General features: G+C 40.8%; 1 protein-coding gene across 1 annotated transcript in view; it reads left to right on the plus strand.

Moving 5' to 3' along the window:
* SCFD2 (sec1 family domain containing 2) overlaps window positions 1-23,510 on the plus strand; it is a gene marked incomplete at its 5' end in the record, with an annotated part of 210,800 nt that overhangs the window by 68,830 nt on the left and 118,460 nt on the right. Inside the window, one exon of the mRNA XM_032999174.2 lies at window positions 19,972-20,221. Within this exon, the coding sequence (XP_032855065.2) occupies window positions 19,972-20,221 (250 nt within the window). The remainder of the gene's footprint in view (window positions 1-19,971; window positions 20,222-23,510) is intronic.

Below are 23,510 nucleotides of genomic sequence, written 5' to 3' on the forward strand. Positions count from 1 at the left end.
CACAGAGAGAAGGCCAAAATAAAAACCAGAGTGAGTGAGGGCCCCGACTTAAACCTGCTTTTAATTAAGCCTTGTAAAGAAGCTTTTCTGCTAAAACTCTCAGGTTGAAGAGTTCATGCAAAAAAATCTCCCTGTGGCTTATGAACAGCCAAAGCGGGGACATTCAAGCACACAGTTTTGAATAGTTTAAACCAGAAAAAGAATGCAAGTGAGAAATCCCATATTATTTAATGCAGTTTTTAGCAGGCCACTCCTCCAGTTTTCTTCTTTTTATATTATTCTGTGTGTTTCAGTTTAAAACAATGTAGCTACAAGTTGTTTTGATATTAACAAACATGAAAACTAAATTGCTTTGGTTTCCTTTTTTCCTAATTGCACATAGATCTGACCCAGTTCAGCTGGACACAGTTACAGTGCGTTAGAAATGTAATACACATTTCAAATCAGAATCCTTGCACCAAGGCAAAGGTCAAAGTAATTTTGTTGTTTGTTTGTTTTTAAAGGGATTAAATAAATGTAGTTTTACCACAAGGAAAATGATAGTGTGCATTGCTCAAATATGGCTTTTAAGTCCATGTTTAAATGGGAGTAGGCAATCCTGTCTGGAACAGTGGCAGGGATCATTTCAGAAGTAAATGTTGCATGTTTTCTGTGCAAAGCTATGCTCATTGTGCAAGACTTCTGCTAGATCACTTACACTATCAACCCCAGACAAGAGCTTACACCACGTTAAAATAAAGCTGTGGCTTCAGTGACAGGCTGTAAACAAAAAGGGGTGGGATACAGTTAATGGCAGCAGTATAGTGCTAAAGAAAAATAAATAATTCCCTTTTACTTGCAACTGGCAAAGGCCCAAATCCTGAAGCATCATCAATCATCCTTGATGACTAGATGAGATCATAAACCGAATGAGGAAAAATAAACTTGAATTTAACTTGTGATTGGCACAGTAAAAATTAACTTTCACCAAAAAAAATGTTTTCTTCTTCCAAAACGTTTCTAATTGCCATCCTTCCCAACTTTTCCCCACCCACTGCAGAACTTCCAAGTGCTCTTCACTGTTGGTAGATGTCATCCCATATCCTTCCATGTCTGTGTCAGCATGTGCTTTTAGTTTTTTGCTAAGAAGCAAACTGCTTTTGCATTTCTTCCAAAAAAACATTTTAAGTGTAGTCTTCATATAAATACTGAATATCATGTTATTCATAACCTCATAATTCACCAGTCTACCAGCTGAATAATGTAGCAGGCATGGAAGACCGAGAAGCAAAGGATGTTATACAGACAAGGAGAGCCATTCTGACAAAAATCTGTTGGGGAAGAACTTCCTGAGAAAAATACGTGAAGTTTCTTTTTCAGTTCTTCACACATCTACAGCTTATTATGAACAAAATACACGCTCTAGGGAACAGTTATGTACTGTCAGGAAAATCTACTCAATATTTTAATTTTTACAGCTGTTTATATTTTGCACTGTGATTTTTTACAAAGTTTCTGTATAATATCCCTTGAGAGAGAGGTTTGTTCTTCATGAGCTGATAGCTTTTAATATAAAAGGTAAAACCGTGCAAACCTCATGAAGTTCAACAAGGCCGAGTGCAAGGTCCTGCACATGGGTCAGGGCAATCCCCTGCACAAATACAGGCTGGGGGATGAGTGGATTGAGAGCAGCCCTGCGGAGAAGGACTTGGGAGTATTAGCGGATGGAAAACTGACTATGAGCCAGCAATGTGCGCTCGCAGCCCAGAAAACCAACCGTGTCCTGGGCTGCATCAAGAGGAGTGTGGCCAGCAGGTTGAGGAAGTGATTTTCCCCCTCTACTCCGCTCTGGTGAGACCCCACCTGCAGTGCTGTGTCCAGCTCTGGGGCCCCCAGCATAAGAAGGACATGGACCTGCTCGAGGGGGTCCAGAGGAGGCCACGAAGATGATCAGGGGTTGGAGCACCTGCCTGATGAGGCCAGGCTGAGAGAGTTGGGGTTGTTCAGCCTGGAGAAGAGAAGGCTCTGGGGAGGCCTTATAGTGGCCTTCCAGTACTTAAAGGGGCTACAGGAAAGGTGGGGAGGGACTCTGCATCAGGGAGTGTAGGGATAGGATGAGGGGTAATGGTTTTAAACTGAAAAAATATGTATTTACTTTAGTTGTAAGGAAGAAATTCTTTCCTGTGAGGGTGGTGAGGCACTGGCACAGGGTGCCCAGAGCAGCTGTGGCTGCCCCCTCCCTGGCAGGGCTCAAGGCCAGGCTGGACGGGGCTTTGAGCAACCTGGTCTGGTGGAAGGTGTCCCTGCCCATGGCAGGGGGGTTGGAACATGATGATCTTTAAGGTCCCTTCCAACCCAAACCATTCTATGATTCTGTGATTCATTCTCTGATCAAAGTTCGGGAAAGTTAAAGATCTGGTAGAAATAATACTAAAATTCCACCAACAATGTGAGGCTGTGAAGTCAGTTTTTGAGCTGGCAAACTACATCTTGATTTAAGAGATAAAGCAGCATGTCTTGAATACTGAAGCCAGGCAAATCAACGATTATTTGAGAAACATCAGACACATGGTGGGAAGAATCAGCTTGACACTTTTTTGATAAGCAATAAGCAAAGAAATTTTGTAGTTTTAGATCATTGGTTTAAAGTCACTGTTACATCATAGTTGTTCATGGCACATATGAAGTAAGTTGAGAATATCAAACTGGTTCTTAGGGGTCTAATTGATGTCAAATTGGCAGAAATTGAGTAGGAAGGGAGCTCCGGCTACCCCCTCACCTCTTGAGGTTTTGCATACTTACTTTATCAGTTGTGCAGATAAGAGCTTTTGCTTCACCAAGCTGTCAATCTGGTCCTTGCTGTAAGATGAAAACACTGAATTTAATTATGTAGCTGTGGGCCTGGGTTCAGACATCCCCTGTGATATCAGATGTGTAAAGTGAACCTCTGTTGGAAATTAGTGTGTATTACTGATGAGTGTTGGGAACAAACTATGTGAGTGATCTTTTCAATAGATACTGTGAGAGGTTTATTTTTTCTCCCTTAATTAAAAATAAAAGGCACAAATGCTGACTTAGAATTGCTCTGGTTATGTAGCGTTGAAATGGTGGACCAGTCATGCTGGGGTTTTATTTATTTTCATAGTAAGATTTGGGGGAAAAGCTATTCTAGACTGAGTTGAATTTCTGTCAGCATATGACGATGCCGTGTTATTTTATGTGGAGAGAACTTAGTAAGTTGAGAACTTGTGATTTTGGAGGAATGTCTTTCGAAGTCTTGCTGTTGGTTGCAGCTTACAGTACTGGAGGGATAGAGACAAAATAGTCTCTTAGCTTTCTTTCCCCCCCAATTATACATGTCAGTTTTTCTGGTGGTGTTGGCAGGAGGTTCAGTGTGCGGGTAGATGTTTATCCTTTTATACATACGGTATTCATGTAATCATTCTTGGCAGAAAGTGGGAATGTAAGTTACAAAGGTTTTTGAGACTCCCAGGGTAGATTTTCTGGACATGGGGGTTTTGATGGTCATCTGTGAGACCCTTGGATGTGAGAACTGTGGGCTTTGTGGCAGTGCCCTGCTGTTGTCAGGAGAGGGAAACATGGCTGCCATGCACTAGGGCCATATGGCCCTTCTGGGGCCACAGTGTCCCTTGAAAGGCCCAGTAGTAAAGGTTAAGCATAATCTGTCGTTCTCAAGTATTTTGTTTCAATTTTACTTTACTAAAGTTGCCACATACATTTCTCAAGTGGTTGGACATTGAGATTTAATAACCTTGTCTTCTAAATTCACGATACTTTTCAGTGAGATTGGTGGTCAGTGAAACATGTGACCTAATTCAAGGATGAGAACTAGTGGAGTGGTCCTATAGGACCAGTTCTTGGTTAATTCACAGTTGGCTCAGTATTTGCTAGCCTGCACTGAAAAGAAGGGCTAATAAAAGGTAATGGCTCTGCTGTTTCTGGGGAGGGCTGCTTACTGCTCAAAGCTAGGTCAGCTCTTGCAAATCCCTTTGATACCTCGACCTCAGGATACAGGGTGAGTTTGGACATCCCAGTAGTCCCAAAAAATTCTCAAATGAAAAAATTACTTTTCCCTATTGTTTTGCCATTGCCATAATCAAAGTTGCCTTTGCGATGTGGTTTCTATATTTGTAGCTGCAGCTTCAGAGCCTGTTCTAAATTTCATGGCCATCCTTGCACTCTTTGCAGCGAGTGGCATGAAGTACCAGCTTTTATAGCTCATCCTCACTCATTTCCTGATGTTTGTGTTATTTGATTGTGGTTTTTGGTTGTTGTTCAGTTACCTGCTAATTATTCTCAGGCTGAATGTTTTGCTCATACTGCGAATTTTCTATTCTGTGCCATTCAAGATGAGGATTTGCCCTTCTTACCAGGATTTTAATAGCTTCACACAAAAACATTGTTGAATCCTTGTATTTAGAAGGAATTGGCAGATACGGGTATGTTCTGGAAGATTAGGTGAGTAATGAGTGTCACCTTCAGGCATCTTCCATGAATTCAGCCTTTCAGATTAAACGTAAAATACTGTTGTTCCTGTATTAATCTAGAAATTTAGCAAGCTGTTTTTTTTTTTTTTTTTTTTGCAAAGGCAGTAGGAATTAGGTGTAACTAAGAGATTTTTGAAAATTTTTCTGATTATTGTTTCTTCTTTTGGTAACAGCAAATACATATTCCCCATGTCCTTCACTTTATCCACATGTACCAAAAGCCTGCAAGTTTTAAATGTTCACTCAAATAGTTAAATAATCGTTCTTCTTGTTCTTCTTGTAATCCTCTGGAAATTGGGTACTGGGAAGAAAGATTCCAGGAGCCAGTTCTCTTGCAGGAATGAGGAACATACGGATCACTGGTTTTGAAGTATTTGTCCACTCAGTGGACTGGTTTGAGTGTCAAGATCTGGCAAAGAAATTTAGCTGGCTTCCCCAAGGGGAGTGAAAGCCATTGAAGGCAGTGAATATAATCTAAGTAGCTTCACTTTGCTTTCCTAACGTTTCTGCCAAGGATCACCTAAGCCCTCACAAATGTTCTGCTAAATAAAAGAAAACTGTTGCACTTAATGTATACGTTTGCCTTTAGTGGTTAATGGAACATTTGTGCCACATACTCACATCATCTTTCATTTTGGAAGTGAAGGATATAGCGACTTCTGGTTTTTTTTTTGAGGAATTTGTTTTGTCAGAGAAACGTCTGGTTTATGTAAATGAGCAAGGAATTTGGTACACGACATGATGATTACAAAACAGCATCTATATGGTCTCTGCATCAGTAATTCAGCTACGTTTTGTAAAAATAGACATTTATAACTTCTATAAATGCTGCCCCTTTTTCAGTGTTAACGAACAAGTTTTCCTCATGCAAATTAAAAAAAAAAAAAGAAAGAAAAAAAAAAAAAAAGGACAAAGCATGTTCGCACTAGTAGTGTAGTCGAATTTTCGTCATGTTCGGGGTAATCGCAGCAAAAGGCTGAAGCTCAGCCTGGATCAGGTTTCCAGGCGGCGGCTCTTCTCTCTCCGGCGCTCCAACACTGCCGCCTGCAGGGGCCTGCCGCCGGCCTCGGCCGCGCCGCCGCCCCGGGCCCCCTCAGCCCAGGCCCCGGCCCCGGCCCCAGCCCAGGCCCCGGCCCGAATTGGGCAGCCGGGGCAGACTCGTGGCTGATCTCGTTTCCAGTTGTGCAGGAGAGTAAACGCGTGGTGCCGCTTCGGGCTGGGCGATAACTGGTGATTTTGTTTCTGTCCTGCTCTTCTGTGTTTTTAGTAACAGATACACGTCCCACCATCCAGCATGTTGATGTCCGGGAGCATGCGTTGGCTTCCATCCAAACTAAATCTACAGGTCTACAGACTTTTCTTTCACATAAAACATGCTAGTAATTCACCTTAATAAATTCAAAGCGCCGTTCAGTGTGGAAAAACAGTTCTTGTGTCAAAGTTTAATTATTTTTTTTTTTTTTTTAATCTGGCTGTGACTAGGTCATACTTTATTAAAATTTTTTTGGTGGCATTTCTGTTGCATGTTTTCTGATGTGGAAAAACAAATCAAAACCCACTTATCACATGAATCATTGTTAAAGTCAGCAGTAGTCCTCTGTGTAAAATCTGCCAGTAAAGGACGGGAGGATGGGGATTAAACCTGGAGCACATTAAATTAGTTCCAGTCTATCCCAAGCAGGCTCTGCATTGCTTGCTTAGGCAGGCAAAACGGAAACAGGCAGTTTATAACAAGGCTGGTTTAAAAACTGTGGGGTTCATTTGAAAAAGATTTATATCCCCCACTTATATAAACATTACAACAGTAAGCTGCAAGCAGGAGGCAAATCTTTATCAAAATCTCTTTAAGAGCTTTTTCACTGTGAATAAAATGGACAGCATGTACTCTTGTTTGAAGATTCGCCAATATTTGTACAATAATCTTTTCTCAGTGCTCCGACTAATTAAAATACGGCTCAGGGTAGAACAGCGAGACCACCAACCAGTAATTTGCTGGGAGTGGTAATGATGGAGGTGGTGGAGGGAAATTATTTGGAGGCAGGAGGAAGGATTGTCCTGAGACTGGTTTAGGTTTGCTGTAGTGGTTATTAAAAAAAAAAAAAAAAAAGTCAAATTTTAAAGAGAAAACAACTATGTCTAGATTTATCTCCACCCATCCCCGTTCCCTGGTAGATGCTGCTGTTCTTTAACAGTAACACAGAAATTTTGTGGGTTTTGTGATCTTTGCAAGGGCCTGAAGAACTCTGCTGGGAAGGGCAGAATGTTTGCTCCTGTAAAACTAAAAGTAGTCTGGGATGTGAGAGTCTCAGCTGACAGCTGGAGTAGCTACTCGCATTGTAACATTTGGGGGTAAATTAATTGTGATGATGTTATTCTGAACATTTATTTTTGGAAGGATTAAATGTGCATTAGTGCAGTAAAAAATCTGTTTGTAGTATTAACACACGATTTTATTTCTAGCTGTTGCAATACCAGTTTACTTCGTTTATTTAGGGTACATGTTCTAAGAGTTGTCCAGATCCTGGATTTAACAGAAAGTGCTTTTCATATTTCATTTTTATGCTAATAAAGTGTCTAAAAGAGCTTTGTAATACTAGTCTGCCTTCCAAAATAGGATCAAAGTCCCAGATAAATGACTTAAAGTATTTTGTGAGTCGTAATATATAACCAAGATCCTCTGGATTCTCATTAAAAAATAGTTTCTTATACCTCTTCTTTTTTGTTCCAGTGGTGTCTCCATAAGGAATATCACTTATGCCCCAAACATCTGATTATTGTGGCCTGAGAGCAGACTGACAGACGGCTTGTTAGGAAAGCAGGAGCTTTCTGTGCTGTGGAGGGGGTAAAGAATTTTCTAGTAGTTGCCAAAAAATAAATTAGTATTTTTCTGCTGTTGTAGGGATATGTGTACACTGTAGTAGAAGCTATGTATGGTAGAGGTTGGAAGCACTCCCACCCTGAGCTGGGGAGCCAGGTAGGAAGAAAAGAAATTATATCAAACTGCTGTATTTTATCTCTTGCAAGAGTCATGCAAGAGAGACTGCAAGGTAGATAGACATACCCATACTGGCTTTTGAAAAAGAAGCCAGTTAATACTGAGCTCCATCCCATGACATCTTGATAGTCTAAATTGATACTCTAAATAGGTTACAGTGGGCTCAGAGTGTGCCTCTGCTGAATTGCTGTCAGCATGCAGTGACTTGCAGTATATTTGGGGGCTGCAAAGGGAATTATTTGCTGCACTGAATGTTATTACTCCTGTCTGGGACTCAGCATCAGACTATCAGAGCACTTGAATTAACACTTGGTAACGTGAGGAAGCTACTGCCGATCACAGGTGGAAAAAAGCAAGAAGCTCGCAGTTGGACATGGAGGTGAGCATCGGTCTCCCAGCTCTCAGTCTGGTGCCTGGCCACTGGGCCATGTGCCCTTTCTATCCTACCAAAAGGTACAATGGGAAACTACAAAATATCTTGCTACCTCACCATCTATCATATACAACTAAATTTGTAGGTTTTTTTTTTTTGTTTGTTGGATTTGTCGTTTTGTTTTGGTCTTTGTAACACTGCACATACAACTGCATTTTATTTTGCCTGTTATTGAAATCTGAATTGTAAGTGTTATAACTCAGCACATTCTGGTATTCTCCTGGAATAATTTAAAAAAAATAGTTAATATAAAGGTAGCTTAAGTCATGTCTGGGCTAATATTTAAGGCTGGGGGGGGGGGTTGTACTTAAAATGGCATGGAATATACATTTCCCCAGATCTTTAGAGCGAAACTTGAACTTAAGAAATCTTTTCTGTATGAAGCAGCTAGGAAATATATATGAAAGTAACTGAAAACTTCTGAAGTCCTTAAATGTTTGGAATGGCATGCATGATTTAAGTGTTTTTAGATATTGGGACCAGATGTCCTGTGCTCCAGTCAGCTCCCTTTGCACAAATGTGATATCATGAGGGATAGTTATGCTGACTCAGGCGTTTGGCTGCGTGGGAGGGAAATCCCAGGGGGACAGAAATACGGGATTGTTTTTCTAGTTGTAGCTTGTACTGGACAAACAGACGGTGAGGAGGTGTGGCAGGAGCAATCCTTGGCAGATGGGTTGCCCTCACATCACCCTTGCAACTGGCAGTGGGAGAGCAGCCCAACATCTTCACTTCACTTGCTTCAGAGCAAGGAGCCAGCTGCGAAACCACTGCCAGTGCCACCCAGCACAGCCTGGCCCCAGGGGGGCACAACGGGAGCGCTGGAAGGAGCCAAAAGGGGAGAGGACTTGCTGCATGTCAGCCACAGGAAGGGCACGTGTGCTGAGGGACATGGAGCATCATGACTGACAAGCAGGTGTTGGGCATACTTTCTGATAACTGGCATCCTAAAAGGTCACATACCCGTGCACATACCCATGTTGGCAGGCCCAACCCAAGGCGTGCCGTCTGTTCACCACCGCATGTGAATACCAGCCTTCAGGATTCCTGCTGAAGGAGCAAGTTGAGTTAAACTGTGCTTGAAGAGAGAACTGTTAGCTTCTAGAGCAGGAAAACATTTCCAGGATGGGATGAGAAGATTAAAAGAGTGGGATTTCAGAAGTTTTTCACTGTAGCACTATCACGGTGGAAAAACAATTGTCATTTTGCCTATGCTTGTATTTCACTTGGTGGTTTATATTAGATATATGATCAGTAGTCATTGCAGCTGCAGTTCTTGCACATTCATAAGGGAAAAAATACATCCTTTACTTTGAAGCATCGCTGTTGTTTCTGCCATCCACTGCTCTCTGAAAATGGTAACCTGATTAGTTTTTAATGGCAGTGGAAAACTGGACAAGAAAATTAAGGTTTTAACATGATACATTTCATAGGATGAAATGAGATGTAGTTGTATAATTAAGCTTGTTTTATTCTCCCCAGCCTGAAAAAGGGAAGGAAAATGTTCTTCCTTGTGCAAATCATGCCACAGTGAGCATCCTCCAGTGAAGATGTCCTGTCAGTGAAAGATTCCATCCACACACAAAAAATGGATAAGGGGCTCATAAGTTACAAACTTACTCAGGCGTGTGACATCTGCCTTTAATCACCATGAAAGCCTGAATCCTGTTTAAAGCATGGTGAACCTTGTACAAGGGCTAGAAATGTCAGTACTCTATTGTGATAACATTTACTGTACTGATTAACAGCCGTGGTGCTCTGCAGCAGACTGATAATCTGCCTTCGCATGTCTTTGTGTTGCCGTTCTGTCTCCTTCCTGTGGTTCCAGCCGGGACTGTGGGCAGGGCAGTGGGATCTTCTCCTGTGCAAACCTCCCATGTCCATATATTTTTGCTTAGTGGTTTATGTCATATATTATGTCTTTGTCTATCTGCATACCGAGATATAAAATATTTTAAAGACAATGCAAAACATTTCCAAGATAACTACTGTTTAAATTAATATCTGTAAAATGCAGTAACGTGATCCAGCATCTGGTGTCATATGACCATCTCATGCAAGTTGATGTTTTAAATGGCCTTCAAGTTTCTTGACTTGTAGGAGTTTCAGTTCTTAATACTTTGGTAAATTCCAATAGTTTTTGGCAGGTATGTTTATTTTAGTGGTAGATTTTCCCTAGGTTTGTGGCCTTTTTTTTTAAGAAAATGAGCAAAAGAGAAGGGATAGGGGGAGAGAATGCTGCTTTGTTCAGATCTGCATCCATTTTAATTGAAATAGTCAACAAAAAGTTGTGTCTCAAGGATACTGTGAGATGAGGTATGTTTTGGTCAAAATAGTACCCCTATTCGACATATTTTATGTAATAGTATAATCTCTAAGCATTGCTGAAAACTATCAGGTATATGTTTAGCCCTAACTTGTTGGAATCATGACTTGTATGATGCTTTGGTGCAAACTGGCATTGGTGCTTATGCAATGTATGACAGATATCCCAATTGTTTGTTAATACCAAACTTCTAAGGGCAGAAGTTGACTGGATTTGTTTAAAAAAGTTTGATGGTGAGGTTAACACACTTAAACACAAAAAGCCAACAGCAATAAGAAAACAAATTTCTTTCAAATGAACAGTCATGGGGGCTCCAAACTCCTTTTTTTTTTTTTTTTTTTTCCACCCACTAGGACTTGTTTTCCCATTTTACCCTTCTCTAGATCATCTCATTTTTAAATTTTTGGTACCAGTGTCCACCATGGACTGACCCATCACGAAAAGTCTGGAGGTTTCCCTGCAGCCCTGGGGAGTTTCTGGAACATGTGACATTAGACTGGTGTAGGAGTGAAGGATGGTGCATAGAACAAAGGGCTGAAAAAGAAGTCGTTCCTCAAAAGGCAAGAATGTGGAGGAAAAGGCACAAGAAGGGGTTGTTTTGACTCAGTCCCCTTTTATAAATTACTGCTGTGTGCCAGCCCCCCAAAGCATGTCCAGTATTTCAGTATGTATTACCTTTATCCTTTCTGCTTTTTTTAAAGTATTTTTCCCTTGCAGTTCACAATTCTTTTCACTGCAATTAAGCACTGTGCCAAAGAGCTTATGGTTTTATTCACCAGATGCATTTTATGAGTAGTGTTTTATTGCGTGAGACCACTGAGTTTGTGCTTTCTGCTTATTTGCTGTCCTTTCACCCTCCAAAGTCTTTCTGAAATATGCACTACTGAGAGCATCTCCACTAACTTGCAAATTGGAAAAATCAGTTTCAACTTCCCTTGTTTCTCCTGTGACTTTCTTGACTAGATTCAAGAGCTGTCTCGTACTCAGAAATTTTCTTCTGTCTGAAGAGACATACATAAACTGTTATTCTTCCTTTTGATAAGCCCACCATCTCTCACTAAAGAAATTTACTCTTTTAGCTGTTTTGTAACTCTCTACAACACTATCTGTAGTTTTCCACAGCTTCTTAGATATGTGGACACTGGAACTGGGCAAGATATATCAGAATTAATCCTGACAAGTGCCACATACTGTAATAAACCTGCTCCCCTGCTTCTCTCCCCTGGATTGGTCTTTTTGCTGTGGCTTTGAGGTAAATAAGTCCATTCTGGATTGGATCAAAAATGTAGCTGAGCTAGTTTGCTTTTTCTAACCATACTCAAAAGCAGCTGCCTACAGAAGATTAAGAGAAGAGGACAAGGTTATATGATATTGTCCCAGCTCTGACCATTTTGAATTCTGAAACAGATGTAATTTCTGTGTATTTACTAATATTTGACAGAAATTTTTTCCTCATGTGAGTTTCCCCCTCATCTTTGTAAACCCTAGTAAGAATTTAGCAGCACAACAACTTTTGGGAAGGAGTTCCACATCTGAGAAATTTACATGAAGAACTACTTCCGTTTAATTTGCTTTTTAAACTGGCTCTTAGCAGCTTCATTCATCAACCCTTAGTTCTTGTGTTGGGACAGAGAGTGAGCAATCAATCCCCACCTGCCTTCTCTAGTCCACTCATAATTTTTTAGACCTTCTATCCTCTCCATTTTTCCAACCTGAAGGGTTATAGCTACTGATCTAAGCAGGAACTCACGTCTTTCTCTTTGTTCAGAGCATCTCTCAAGTCTTTTTCAGTAACCTTCTCCCGGGATAGATTCCCCTCTTTCTTCAGATATGCTCTGCACTATTGAATGAGTGATTTGGTTGTACTACATTTTTCTTGATGTATACCCCTTTCTTTGGTTTATGACCATGTGGATTCTTAGCCTTTGCTTTATAGTGACTGAGTACTTTCCAATTGTTCTTCTCAAAGCCAATCTGAGTTTTAACCTCCTAGGATATTATGTTATACCCATGCTTGCTTTTTTCTCAGTTTTGAACCCCCATCATCTTCTGGCAGTTTTCCCAATATTCCAAGGCTTTTAAAAACAAACAACCAACCTCAGAAAAACACACACACAAAATCCGGGCATGCATAGCACCACAGATCTTTCTCTGATACATGTTTTATCTTGACTGTGCCTGTACTCCTTTTTCATTCTTCTGACACCATTTTTACCATGCTGATTCATGTTTTTACCGAGCACGTCTGTAGAAGCCATCACAACTGAAAGCTTTTGACTGAGTAGGTTGGAAGTACTCCCTTTTTAACTTGCTGATGAGTCTCTTATGTCAGACATGCAGTGATTTAAGTAAAATTGTCCTTATCCTTGCAGAGCTTTGCTTAATAAAATCCAGACTTATTACATATCCTTTTTTCAGTATGTTGTTGCTGCTGAGCCTCCATGAACCCATTAAAATATCTTAACACAGCTGTACACTTAGATGGTTTCCAAAGAGAGAGGGGAAAACTGGACGGTACGATCTAATGGTACATCGCCAGGCAGCATAACTCACAGGGATGAGGTGATTTCTGAACTGTGGAAGATTAGATATCAGTGGGTTTATTACAAGCTTTTGTGATGGCCTTTAAATTTTCTCAAAATGTCTAAGTATTTCAGTTCTGATACAGTAACTGAATCTGTCTCTTGTAGCACAAGAAACAAAAATAACTGAAGTTGCAAGATGATTGGAAACGGGAAATTGTTGTTAAACAGCTGTGGTGCTCACTAAACACAGGAGAAAGGTGATATGAGGAAATCTTAATTGTGTTGTTCAAAATACAATTTCTTTTTATGTCCTAAGAAAGTTAAATACTGGAATGTACTACTCTGGCTATGGATTATAGGTGCAATCCAATTACTTAGGTCATGATCATGGGCTAGGAAGTTATTGGCTGAAAGAATTCTCCTGGGCTTCGCTTTTGATAGGGCTTGAACAGCTTGTTTTAAATATTTTTGTTGTTATCACATATTAGCTGTTAAGTGTCAGTGGTGTGTTTTTGGAATTATGCAAGACACATGTTAAAAAAAAAAAAAAAAAAACAAAAACTCTGACCAGAAGAGCTTACAAATGTTGTGCTTTTTAAAAGCTTTATGTTCTAAGTTAATTTTTCTTGCATTTGCCTCGTCACTGTGTTTTGTAGTAAGTGCTAACATCCTGAATAGATACTCAGCAGGTATAAATTGGCAAAGGACTCTTGATGTCTGTAGTGTTGACTGATAGACACCAATTAAGTATCTGGCCATATGACAGTGTATTGAAGAAGTCATCCAAAAAGCAGATGATTATTTATATAATTTTCTTTTATATCTCTTGGCAACCTTAAACTCTTGTTCATGTAGGCTTCGAGCCAGCACTGTTGTACAGGGAAGCAGTCCAATCCTTGGCCTTCATGGCTAGTGGAAGTGTTTCTGTAGCCAAGCAGTAAACCCAAGCAGAGAACCAGTCTGGTTAAAATGATTCGTTTTAATGCACAGTCACGGAAACACTTCAGCAGGCGCAGGAGGAGGAGGCTGCTGTGGTGGGCAGAAGGCAAGAATGAAGGCCAACTGGGAGAGCACGCATGTAGGATGAATGTGAATCTGTGTCTTTGACAGCATGAGCCAGGTTAAAAATAGCTTTTAAAAAGCTTACTCATTTTCTTTTATTTGCTTTTTATTTGTTTATGGTAGAATTTTAAGACTCTGTCTGCAGGGGCTGCCTGGAATTGTCTCAGCAGTTTTGAGAATATAGTTCCTGGGGCAATGCTCAGAGTGGGTGATAAATGCAGAAGAGGGGACAGGAGATAGAATTGGCTCTGTAGGGATATTTCATTAAAGACAGAGGAGTCATTAAGAGTAATGACAGAGGAGACAGGTCCTAGATGCTTTTACTGTTTCTTGTGTCTCTGACTAGCAGTTTAGTTCTCCACTGTTTTCTTTATATGTGTATTCTTGGTGGATTTCTGTATTGTCTATCAAGTGAATGAACAGATGCTGCCATTAAAGAGAAGATGCAAGTCTCTTGGTATTGACAGGGACAAGTCACAAACCTGTTTTGGTCCCCAACAAAAGGCAATGTGATCTTTCTCCTTACCTTTAATAACTTCCACTTTTTTTTTTTTTTTTTTTTTTTTTTTTTACTGGAAGTAGCCATTTACTGCCAGCATCTCACACCACCACTCTCAAGCTGCTGCGAGTTCTCTGGATGCTTCGTTTGCTTTCCCCTTAGGCTGAATTTTGCTCCTTCCTCCTGCAAGACAAGGCTTTGTCAACCCTCCCCAGCAGGAAACATAAGTTTGAAACCAAAACTTTTCTGGCATCCAAACTCACTTCCTGCAAAAGGAAGTGTACAGACAGTGGATTTCAGTTATCAAAATTATTTCATCCTCTTCTTAAATAGCCTGCCTGAATAGTTGGATGCTATATATTTTGACACTGACAGATTGAGGGGTTTCCTAATTGTGAGAGTGCAGTACTCAAAGACCTTCATTTTTTGTGTTGTGTTTTGGGCTGGTTATTCTTCAGTTATACCCTACAAATATGTAAAGAGAAGACAAAGAGAAGGTACATTGTTATCAAAACCTGCCCAAGTCAAGAATTATAGCGATTTATAGAGCTTCATATGGAAAAACATAATTTGCGTGGTAAGATCCTACTTACTAATTTATTGTGTCAAATCACTAGTCACTCACAGGCCATTTAATGAAAAAGAAATACACAACATTATTGTTTTGCTGGGAGTTGGAAGTACAGACATCTTCTCACCCGTATGGAAATTGCATGCAATCAAACCCCAAATCTCAGGTGGCCAAACAGTGTAAAACAGCGAGTAACAGAGCTGCAGCATCTGATTTATGGGCAGCTGAGCATTGCAGGCAGCTGAGACTCTCCTTCGCTTGGCAGCACCTCTCGTTTTCGCAAAGATGACTACAGCTGCAGAGATCTGTTGCCACGAAGGATCTGAGCTGGTTTTGCATACCCATAAGGTCCTCCCTTGGTACCATTCTCACTTTTAGCAGCAAGAATATTCTGCCTTTGTCTGGACAGTGGGGAGGCTAATACACTGCATGGCAAAATCACAAACCACAAAACATCAAACGCAGGTAAAGCATGACAAATCAAATAAAGCAGCACTGGAAAGCTGTTTATTCCACAACTCATGAACTCTCTTTTCCCACCTAAGTTATCAATAAAATTAGCTTCTATTAAATAGGGTGGTCCAGGAGCATGGGGGCAGCAGACAACCCAAGGGCTTGTGAGTTTCCACCGATCCTTCTGCTGGTTTTACCTGAAGCTGGGTTCAGGGGTTGTTTTTTAGTTTTGTTTTTCCCCATTAAAACTTCTCATACTTGTAAAGCTGTGTGGTTCCCATTCCAAAAAGTACTCTTAACTCATGCGACCTCTGAAGGAATTAAACATGTTTTGCCTCCTAAACGGAAAGCCTCTAGAATATTTACATAGTGAAGTAGTCTCTTAAGATTTATATCCTCCTTCCTCCTGGATTTTAAAAGAAAATAAATTCCACTTGCTTGAAGTTGATTTTTGCTTTAATATTTTTAATGATGTGTTGAGGACAGTGGGCTGGAAGCACAGGGATTAGAGTGCTCAGTTCTCTTCTCAATTTTGTCAGGGACACGTGTTAATTCAAGTAAACTTTGACCCTCCTCTTCTCTTCCTCCCCAGCGCACTCTGTTTTCTATTGTGTAAAAGATGTCTAATGATACGTATGGCTTTAGATTCTTACAGATTTATTTAATATTGAAAATAATGCCTTTCACAGAAATGCAAAACATTTTTTCTTGGGTTTATTACACTTCCTCTTAATTCCTGTAGATCCTTTAAATCACATTTTAAATGTCACTTTTGAAGCACAATATCATGTTCAGTGTTTAAAAACTGAAAAAAATATTTTTTTACTTTCTTCACTGTCCTCCCGTCTGCCAAAACTCGGGCCTTTTGCAAAAATCAGCAAATTGACGTCAGTTCATTTACCCTTAGGGATAGTAACTTATTACACAGCTTAAGTTATAAAAATAAATAAGGAAGGAGGGTGGAGGAAAGAGTTGGAAAACAACAAAAATCTGTCACAAACTCTCCCTGGATTTTGAAGAGTATATGATTGTAGCATTAAAATGTCCAAACAGTGCAAGCGAGCAGAAGGCATTACAGCTTGGGCCTTAGCTGGCTCTGCATTAAGCAGTGTTAATGTTTTTATACAACCTTTGGAAAGCTCAGAATTGACCTGTTTTTATTATTTTTATTGGCTCCCTTGATGATAGACAAATGGGTCTAACCTGAGGCCAACATAACCAGCAGGAAATTTGGGTCATGGGTAGTTACATTTTTAAAACTTGTGTTTTAGGGTTGTTCAATCAGGGTAATTGATTGATTGTTAGGCAGTGCAGGGAGCCCCTAAATCATCAGAGGTGGCCAGATAATGACAATCTGCCAGTGGATTTTGTTTGAGGCAAATTTCCCAGCTCCCTGTGGAGCCATGCTCTGTAGTGAGGCTGCGAGTCCCTTTTTTTTCATACATGCTCCAGTCCAACTGGCCTGTTTGGACAAAATAGCCTCTGAAACTTGGCAAGTTCCATTTGAAGTCCTCTGTAGTGCCATTTCCCAAGAGATAAGGGAAAAACATTCCAGAGAAGTTCATAACCCAGAAAGACCCTACGTGCGTTCTGAAGTTAACGGTTTATTATAGCTGTTTAATTTTTTTTTTCTCTTTCATTTTTACTTTGAAGATAAGAGGTGGCAATCATTGCTTTAAGTTGTTGAGTTTTAGCCCGCCCTACAGTAAATCATCCTGAAAGTTTAGATCCATTTTTTTTTTTTTTTTTTAATCATGTATGTTTGAAAGTTTGCCAGAGATGCTGTACATGTGTACTTTCAGGAGCTACTATCCTCAAGCAGGAGCTGTTGACCCTACTGTTTTATACAATCATGTACATCCTTGTTGCACCATGCATTTAGATAATTTGTGCATGCAAAACGGAGCTGTTAGAGATTGGATGAAGTAGAGAGTTTATGTCTTGGCAGGGGAGCAAGGAATAGATGATGTGCCAGTAGGTGGTAGATGATGTTCAGTGATACGTGGCATAGGGCTTGCTCTCCTTAAAAGTGAATTCAGATAATATAGATCGAAGTTTGTCATCTAGTCCAGAATAACTCCACATGTAAGTTAATCTTCAGTTTTTAGGCTTTCTCCCAGTAGCTGCAATTCCTTGGAAGTTTTGTCTTTTTCCATTTTAGGATCTGGACGATCTGATATTTATTGTACTGGCATACAGATGAGAATTTGTTTTTGTCACTTTTCAAGAAGAGAGCAGGTAATACTGAACTGGGGCAGGGCTGAGTTGAAATTTGGGAACCTACAGCCTTCTCTTGAGGGTGGCCCAGCTGCCAGTGTATGCCAGACTGGTGCCAACCACCGCAGATTTGCTTCCCAGGCGGAGCAGCGCCTGGTCTCTCTGTGCATGTGATTTAATGCTCCCTGCCCAAACACACACAGGGTGCAAACCCCTCCCAGATTTCTAAATGTTCCCTTTTGGCTTCCACATGCTTTTGACCACTGGAGCTTTGTAATTTACTGTTTCAAGTCCACAGTTGCATTTACTCTTAGGTTTAGCATGTGGGTAGCTAGAAAATTCTTCTCTAAGGTATGTATTCGAATAGAAACATAACATCTGACCACATTAAAGTCCCTTGAAAGATGGGTCCATGGCAAAACTTGTATGTCAGGAGCAGGGTGGGGCCCAAAGTCTGCAGAAGTGTTGTTTCCTATAGGACAGGCTGGAAAAAAAAGCTTCTTGAGAGTTTGAGTAATTCAGGCTTTCTTTATGAGTGTGATCTGTAGCAGATTGGTGTAAGTATAAAAATTACAGTTTATGAGATGCTTGTTAGTGTTTCTGTGATTGACAAAGAACAACTAAAGCAAAATACTACTAAATCCAGGATTACTCCAGAGTGTTGTATGGAGTATGCCAGCAGATGAAACTTTCTCTTTCCGTGTTCCTAAAGTTGGACTCTGAAATCCCTGCCCATGTTTCAGAAAAAACTACTCAGTTGTCAGAAGAGCTCAGAACTAAATTAATGCAGTTAAAACCAGTGATAAATTCAATTGCATGATTTTGTTATTGTATAAACCTGTGTCTCTTTCTGGTTAGTTTGATTTATATTTTGCTTACTTATTGTGAATCTAAAGGGTATGTTATTGGTGGTGGTGTCTATTTACTGTGACTAGTCTGTTTGAAGTTAATGTATTAACAGCCAAGAATAAAAGTGCGCAGACTTGACTCTTTGGATTGTAAGAGATTCGATGTTATGCTTTACACTATAAATTGACCCACAGGTTTTCACAGGGAGCTGTTTGGTGATCACAGGGCAAGGGGCAGGGTGCTGGTGTTGCAGGAGACCTCTTGGATGGACCTGAGCAATCACTGCCACTGAGAGAGGAAGGCTGTTGTTTTTTCCCCTCCAAACCTCCGTCCCTGTGCAGGAGCAGCGTGCTCCTCCTGCTTGCCTTGCACTGGCCCCACTTCTCACTTGATCCCGCTGCTGAGCTGCAAACTAACACACAGCAGAAGTCTAGTATGCACAGATTTCATACGCAGGTGTGTGCACTCAGCGAGGGCGGCACTTGGCTGGTAGGGTTAGTCACTCTGCTACCCTGAGTGGCAGAGACCCACGTGGCAGATCTAAACCCCAGCCCTGGTGTTACATGATGTGGATGTCAGCGTGGCACTTCGGGGCATCTGTGTCTGAAGTCTCCTTTTTACAACCACAGTAAAGCTGTACAGACACCTCTCCCACGGAGATGAGAAGAAGCAAGTGTGATGTCAACCGCTGAGAACCTAGGACATCGCAGCATACTCTTAGTTTCCTCCTCTTTTTCTCTGCCAGCCTTCCTCTCCTCGCATACATGTTACGATCATCTTTCAGCCTCACAGTCATGTGCTTCTCCCCACTCCCACATGGCCTTTGCCTTACTCAACTCACAGCATGGATGTGCTGTGGGAATGTCCTGCCTAGCAAAGGAGGCTTTTCCAGTGTGGATGACCCTTATGTGGCGTGAGAGGCTGGCAAGTGTGCTGTGAAGGAGGCAGAGGGGAAGAGGGTCAGGGCACACACCAGGCCAGTGATTGCTGCTCTGTCCTTGCTCCAGTTGTAGAGCTCTTCTAGGAAACCGTGCCAGTCACTTAAACCACGTGCTTCACAGGTGATTCCCTCTGTTTCTAATTTTCTGGGCTTCTGACCTGAAAACATAGGGTCAGGTTTGCAGATGTGCTCAGAGCTCGCAATAACAACTGAAGTCAATGGGAGCTGGGCTTTGAACTCCCTGCTCAAGTATAAAATCAGGCCCAAGGAGGAGACCCAAAATTTAGAGGAAGTATTTGACCTTGTGCTTTGTACCATTTCTACATCAGAGACTGATGCTCCCTAATCATCAGACTTTTCAAATTCTGAGATGCTGCTATCATGAGTACCTAGGAAAAAACTTGCAGGAAAATAATAAATTTGCTCTCTGAGCAGCAAGTAAGTCACAGGACCATGTGCTGACAAATGAGAATGCAAATACTGAACAATGTTTCATTAAATGAGCACTGCTATTATGGGAAATGATAACCTGCAGATGCAGGCAGGTGTATGTCTCATTCTAACTGATAAGCACTACAGGGGCAATCTGACATGATCTTCCTTCTGTTTTTCAGACTATTGGTGAGTCAGAAATGCCCAGTGTTTTGAACCAGTTATTGCCAATGATCAAGTCTTACAACAAGAGGACGAAAGATGATTATAGCTGCGAGGACTTTCTTGTCTTGCTGGTCTACATGTATTCTGTGGTTGGAGAACTCAAAAGCGGAAAAGAGCTGGACACAGCTGAAGAAGAGGTGAAAAAGGCCCTAGTCAAGGCCATTTGTGATGAGCCAGAGCCATCTCTTTTGTTGCAGAAAATAACAGGTAAGATTCTGCTTGTGTGGTGAGAAATGGGATGGCTGGGAACACAGGAACTGGGAGAAACCTGTAAAAGAGGCTTGAGTTGTCTGTGGTGCTGAGGATACATGAGTAAGCACAAGGATTTCCTGTAGATTTGTTCCATCTCCCATATTCATATATCCCAAATGCTGACAGGCTGTCCTTGAAGAGTGCTGAGTCTGATGAAAGCTCTACAAGTTGTTCTTTTTGTTAAAGGTTGGCTAAGTTTATGTGTTTTCTTAAGGTAATCTTTTCCACAGTTTCTTTCATTGATCAGTGTAAAGTTGACCCTGGGAAGTCAAAATTAATTCTGGAAACATGTTCAGTGAACCACAGTTGCTTTGTGAATATGAGGAGCTGGCCTGTCTGGCATAAAAAAAGAAATGTGTCTAAAACCAACACTGAGCTTTTTGCTGAAACGACATGAACATTAGCCTTTAAAAATAGCATGCTAAGCCTTTTTCTAGATGAGCACTCATAGAGAAGGAAAGCCCTAACTTCTTGCTGCCAGTGTCACATTTTAGAAAACAAAATTGTTAAAAACATTTGTTAAAATTAATTTACTATGGCTCAAGGGTGGCATATCTAAATGGCAGAAGAAATTTTGCTTCCTGCTGTCGCTTTTCTCACTATTTACTAATAGTGAGCAGCTTGTTGACGAGGTCATCTTTGAGGTAGGGAGCATATGAACATAAGTCAAGATGTTGTGAGGAGCTTACAGTTGAAAGCCTTTGCCAAGAAAGGGCCCAAGTGGGGAGTCTCAAGGGAAGTGGAATAGTACTGCTGTTGGTTATTCTGGTACTATTCCCTCTGGACACTTCTACTTCAAAATTCAGGTGTGGTCTGACTGGTTTGCTGTTGCTTTGAGTGTAAAATACTGTAACGGTTAAAAGACTGTTACTGTAGGAATGGGCATGTTCGGTCGTATTTGCACTGTGTTGTTATTTTAATACTCCTGGCCATGGTTCCTGCAGTGTTCCAGGCTTCTTGTAGACTTTTCTCTCCTGTTCTTCAATGTGTACTGCACATCTTGTCCACTATATGGTGCTTCCCTCACAACTGCAGTGGTGTCTTCTACCAGATGGGGTGCAGTCTAAACCTCCATTTTCATATTTTGCCCTTTCTCCTATTATTGACAGTGTTTTGAATCACAGCTTTATCAGTTTCTCTTTGTTGTGCCTAACCTAAGTATAGGAAGATTTGAAGTCTCTAAAACTTCAATCGAGTACCAAAGAGAAGATTCAGTCCTGTGTATGTAGATGCTTCCTTTGTTGTTGTCTATGCTCTCAGGCTGTGTAGTTGCAAGCACAGATGGAGATCAAAATAGACATTGTGCTTGTCTTATGTTCCATAACCTGTCAATAATTCCATAGTTTTTACAAAATACTTGCATGCTTGATTTCCAGGGTGCGTGTTTCCTGAGTAAAAGTAAGTATCTGGGTGTTTGCTCTCAACTTCTCGGCAGATGAATGTTTCAGTACAAAGATTCTTTAGTTTATGAAATAAAATTACTTCTATCTTTTTACATAGTGGACAGACTATTAGAAGCATGGTGGGTGTCTGAAATACAGCATTCACCTCCTTAGGCATAAGTATTCACTCTGTTATGCGGGACATATGACTATGAAAAAGAGAAGGACTTGACACTGTGCAAGCACTGTTTAGCAACAGCCAAAGCATTTGTGTGTTATCAACATGAATTTAGCCACCACTCCAAAACACAGCACCATACAGGCTGCTGTGAAGAAAGCTAACTCCATCCCAGCCAGACCCCGTACAGGTAGTTTTAGACTAAGCACATCATTATGAAGATGTGCTTAGTCTAAATGTGCTTAGTCTAAAACTACATTATGAAGGTGTGCTTCATATGTGATGAAGTTAATTCCATAACACAAAGCCACAGTCCTTGCATCCTTTTATTTCTGTATCTGTGTGTTTAGCACAACCATGTTTGTGCTTTCTGCACAAGTGTGTGATAGTATTTCCCCCTGCTTGCATATTTTTTTGGTTTATCGGCATTCTTTGTTTTTACATCTCATTTAGAACAACATTTTGACTTAATCATAGAAGAGGAAAAAAAATATTAAAACTTACTGTTATGACCAAAAAATAAGGATTGTGTTGGGAGAAAAACATAAAATGGAATTTCTAGGAATGCCCCTTAGGTAGTTTTCAAGCCTTTATTCATCCAACAGATTGCTTTCTTAGCATTAGTGGAATTTGCTGAATTTGTAATTTGCTATATTTGCAGTGCAGTTGACTTGGGAAAACTGAGAAAACATGTTCAGCATTAGAATTTCTCTTCCCTGACCTGTATTTTGCCAGGCCTGTGTTCTACATTCAGCTTCCCTTTGAACCCTGACTACCTTGCCTGTGCCTAGAGAGGCAAAACAAGTCAGAACCACAGGAGCACCCACGAGCTTTCTTTCAAAGGCACAGCAGGAGGGCTTTTGTTGTAGCAGGGCCGAGAGTCAGGGAATAGATGGTAGTGCCAGCTTCCCGTTTTGGTACAAGAGCCGATATAACGCTGAGACATCTTCCGCTTCCAGCAGAACATGCTATGAACTACAGCCTGGCTGTTCCTTTTAGCAGATGCAGGTTAGCCTATTTTCACAAGGTCAGCCCAACTCTGCAAGTTAGCAACAGCCACAGGTCTGGGCAGATCATGGTGCAGACCTACAGCACTCTGCCCTCATTTTACTGTAAGTCAGAAAGAAGAGAGAACCTTTCTTGCTCTTAAATGGCCACGAAAGTTAATCAGAGTAAAATAAATTTCAGTAATTATTGTAATCTCTCATTCATGATCAGAATAAAGGAAAATGTTCACAGTCTTTTATTTTCAGCTTTCCATCGAGGTAAGTGATAGGAAGAATGTCAAATTGGATGTGTCAGGAGAGAAAACTAAGCCAGTTACTAGGGGAGTTCAAGACACTGCCTGCTGGCTCACTCCTCACCTCCAGGTTCCCGTGTGGGACCCAAGTTTCTGAACGTTCAATATCCATTCTGCAGTAAATTTGCTCTTACTAAGTAGCTTAGTCTGCAGAGCTGCAGGTTGAAGTTTCAAACCCTGCTGACAATGCGTGATTGGACAGCCTTGGTTATAGCAACAGATAGCAAAATTGACTGTTTCCTTTAAAAAGGCATACAGAAGTAATAATATATAGGCTGCAAAGCCAAGCACTTCAAATTTGAGAAATGCCAGTAACTCCGTTTCCCATGCAATCATCATTTGACTCCTGTGTGCACTGTAGCACAGTCTTCAATTTCATGATTA

The sequence above is a fragment of the Tyto alba genome, unplaced genomic scaffold (genome assembly GCF_018691265.1).
Source record: "Tyto alba isolate M040663 unplaced genomic scaffold, T.alba_DEE_v4.0 Super-Scaffold_6, whole genome shotgun sequence".
NCBI classification, from domain to species: Eukaryota; Metazoa; Chordata; class Aves; order Strigiformes; family Tytonidae; genus Tyto; species Tyto alba.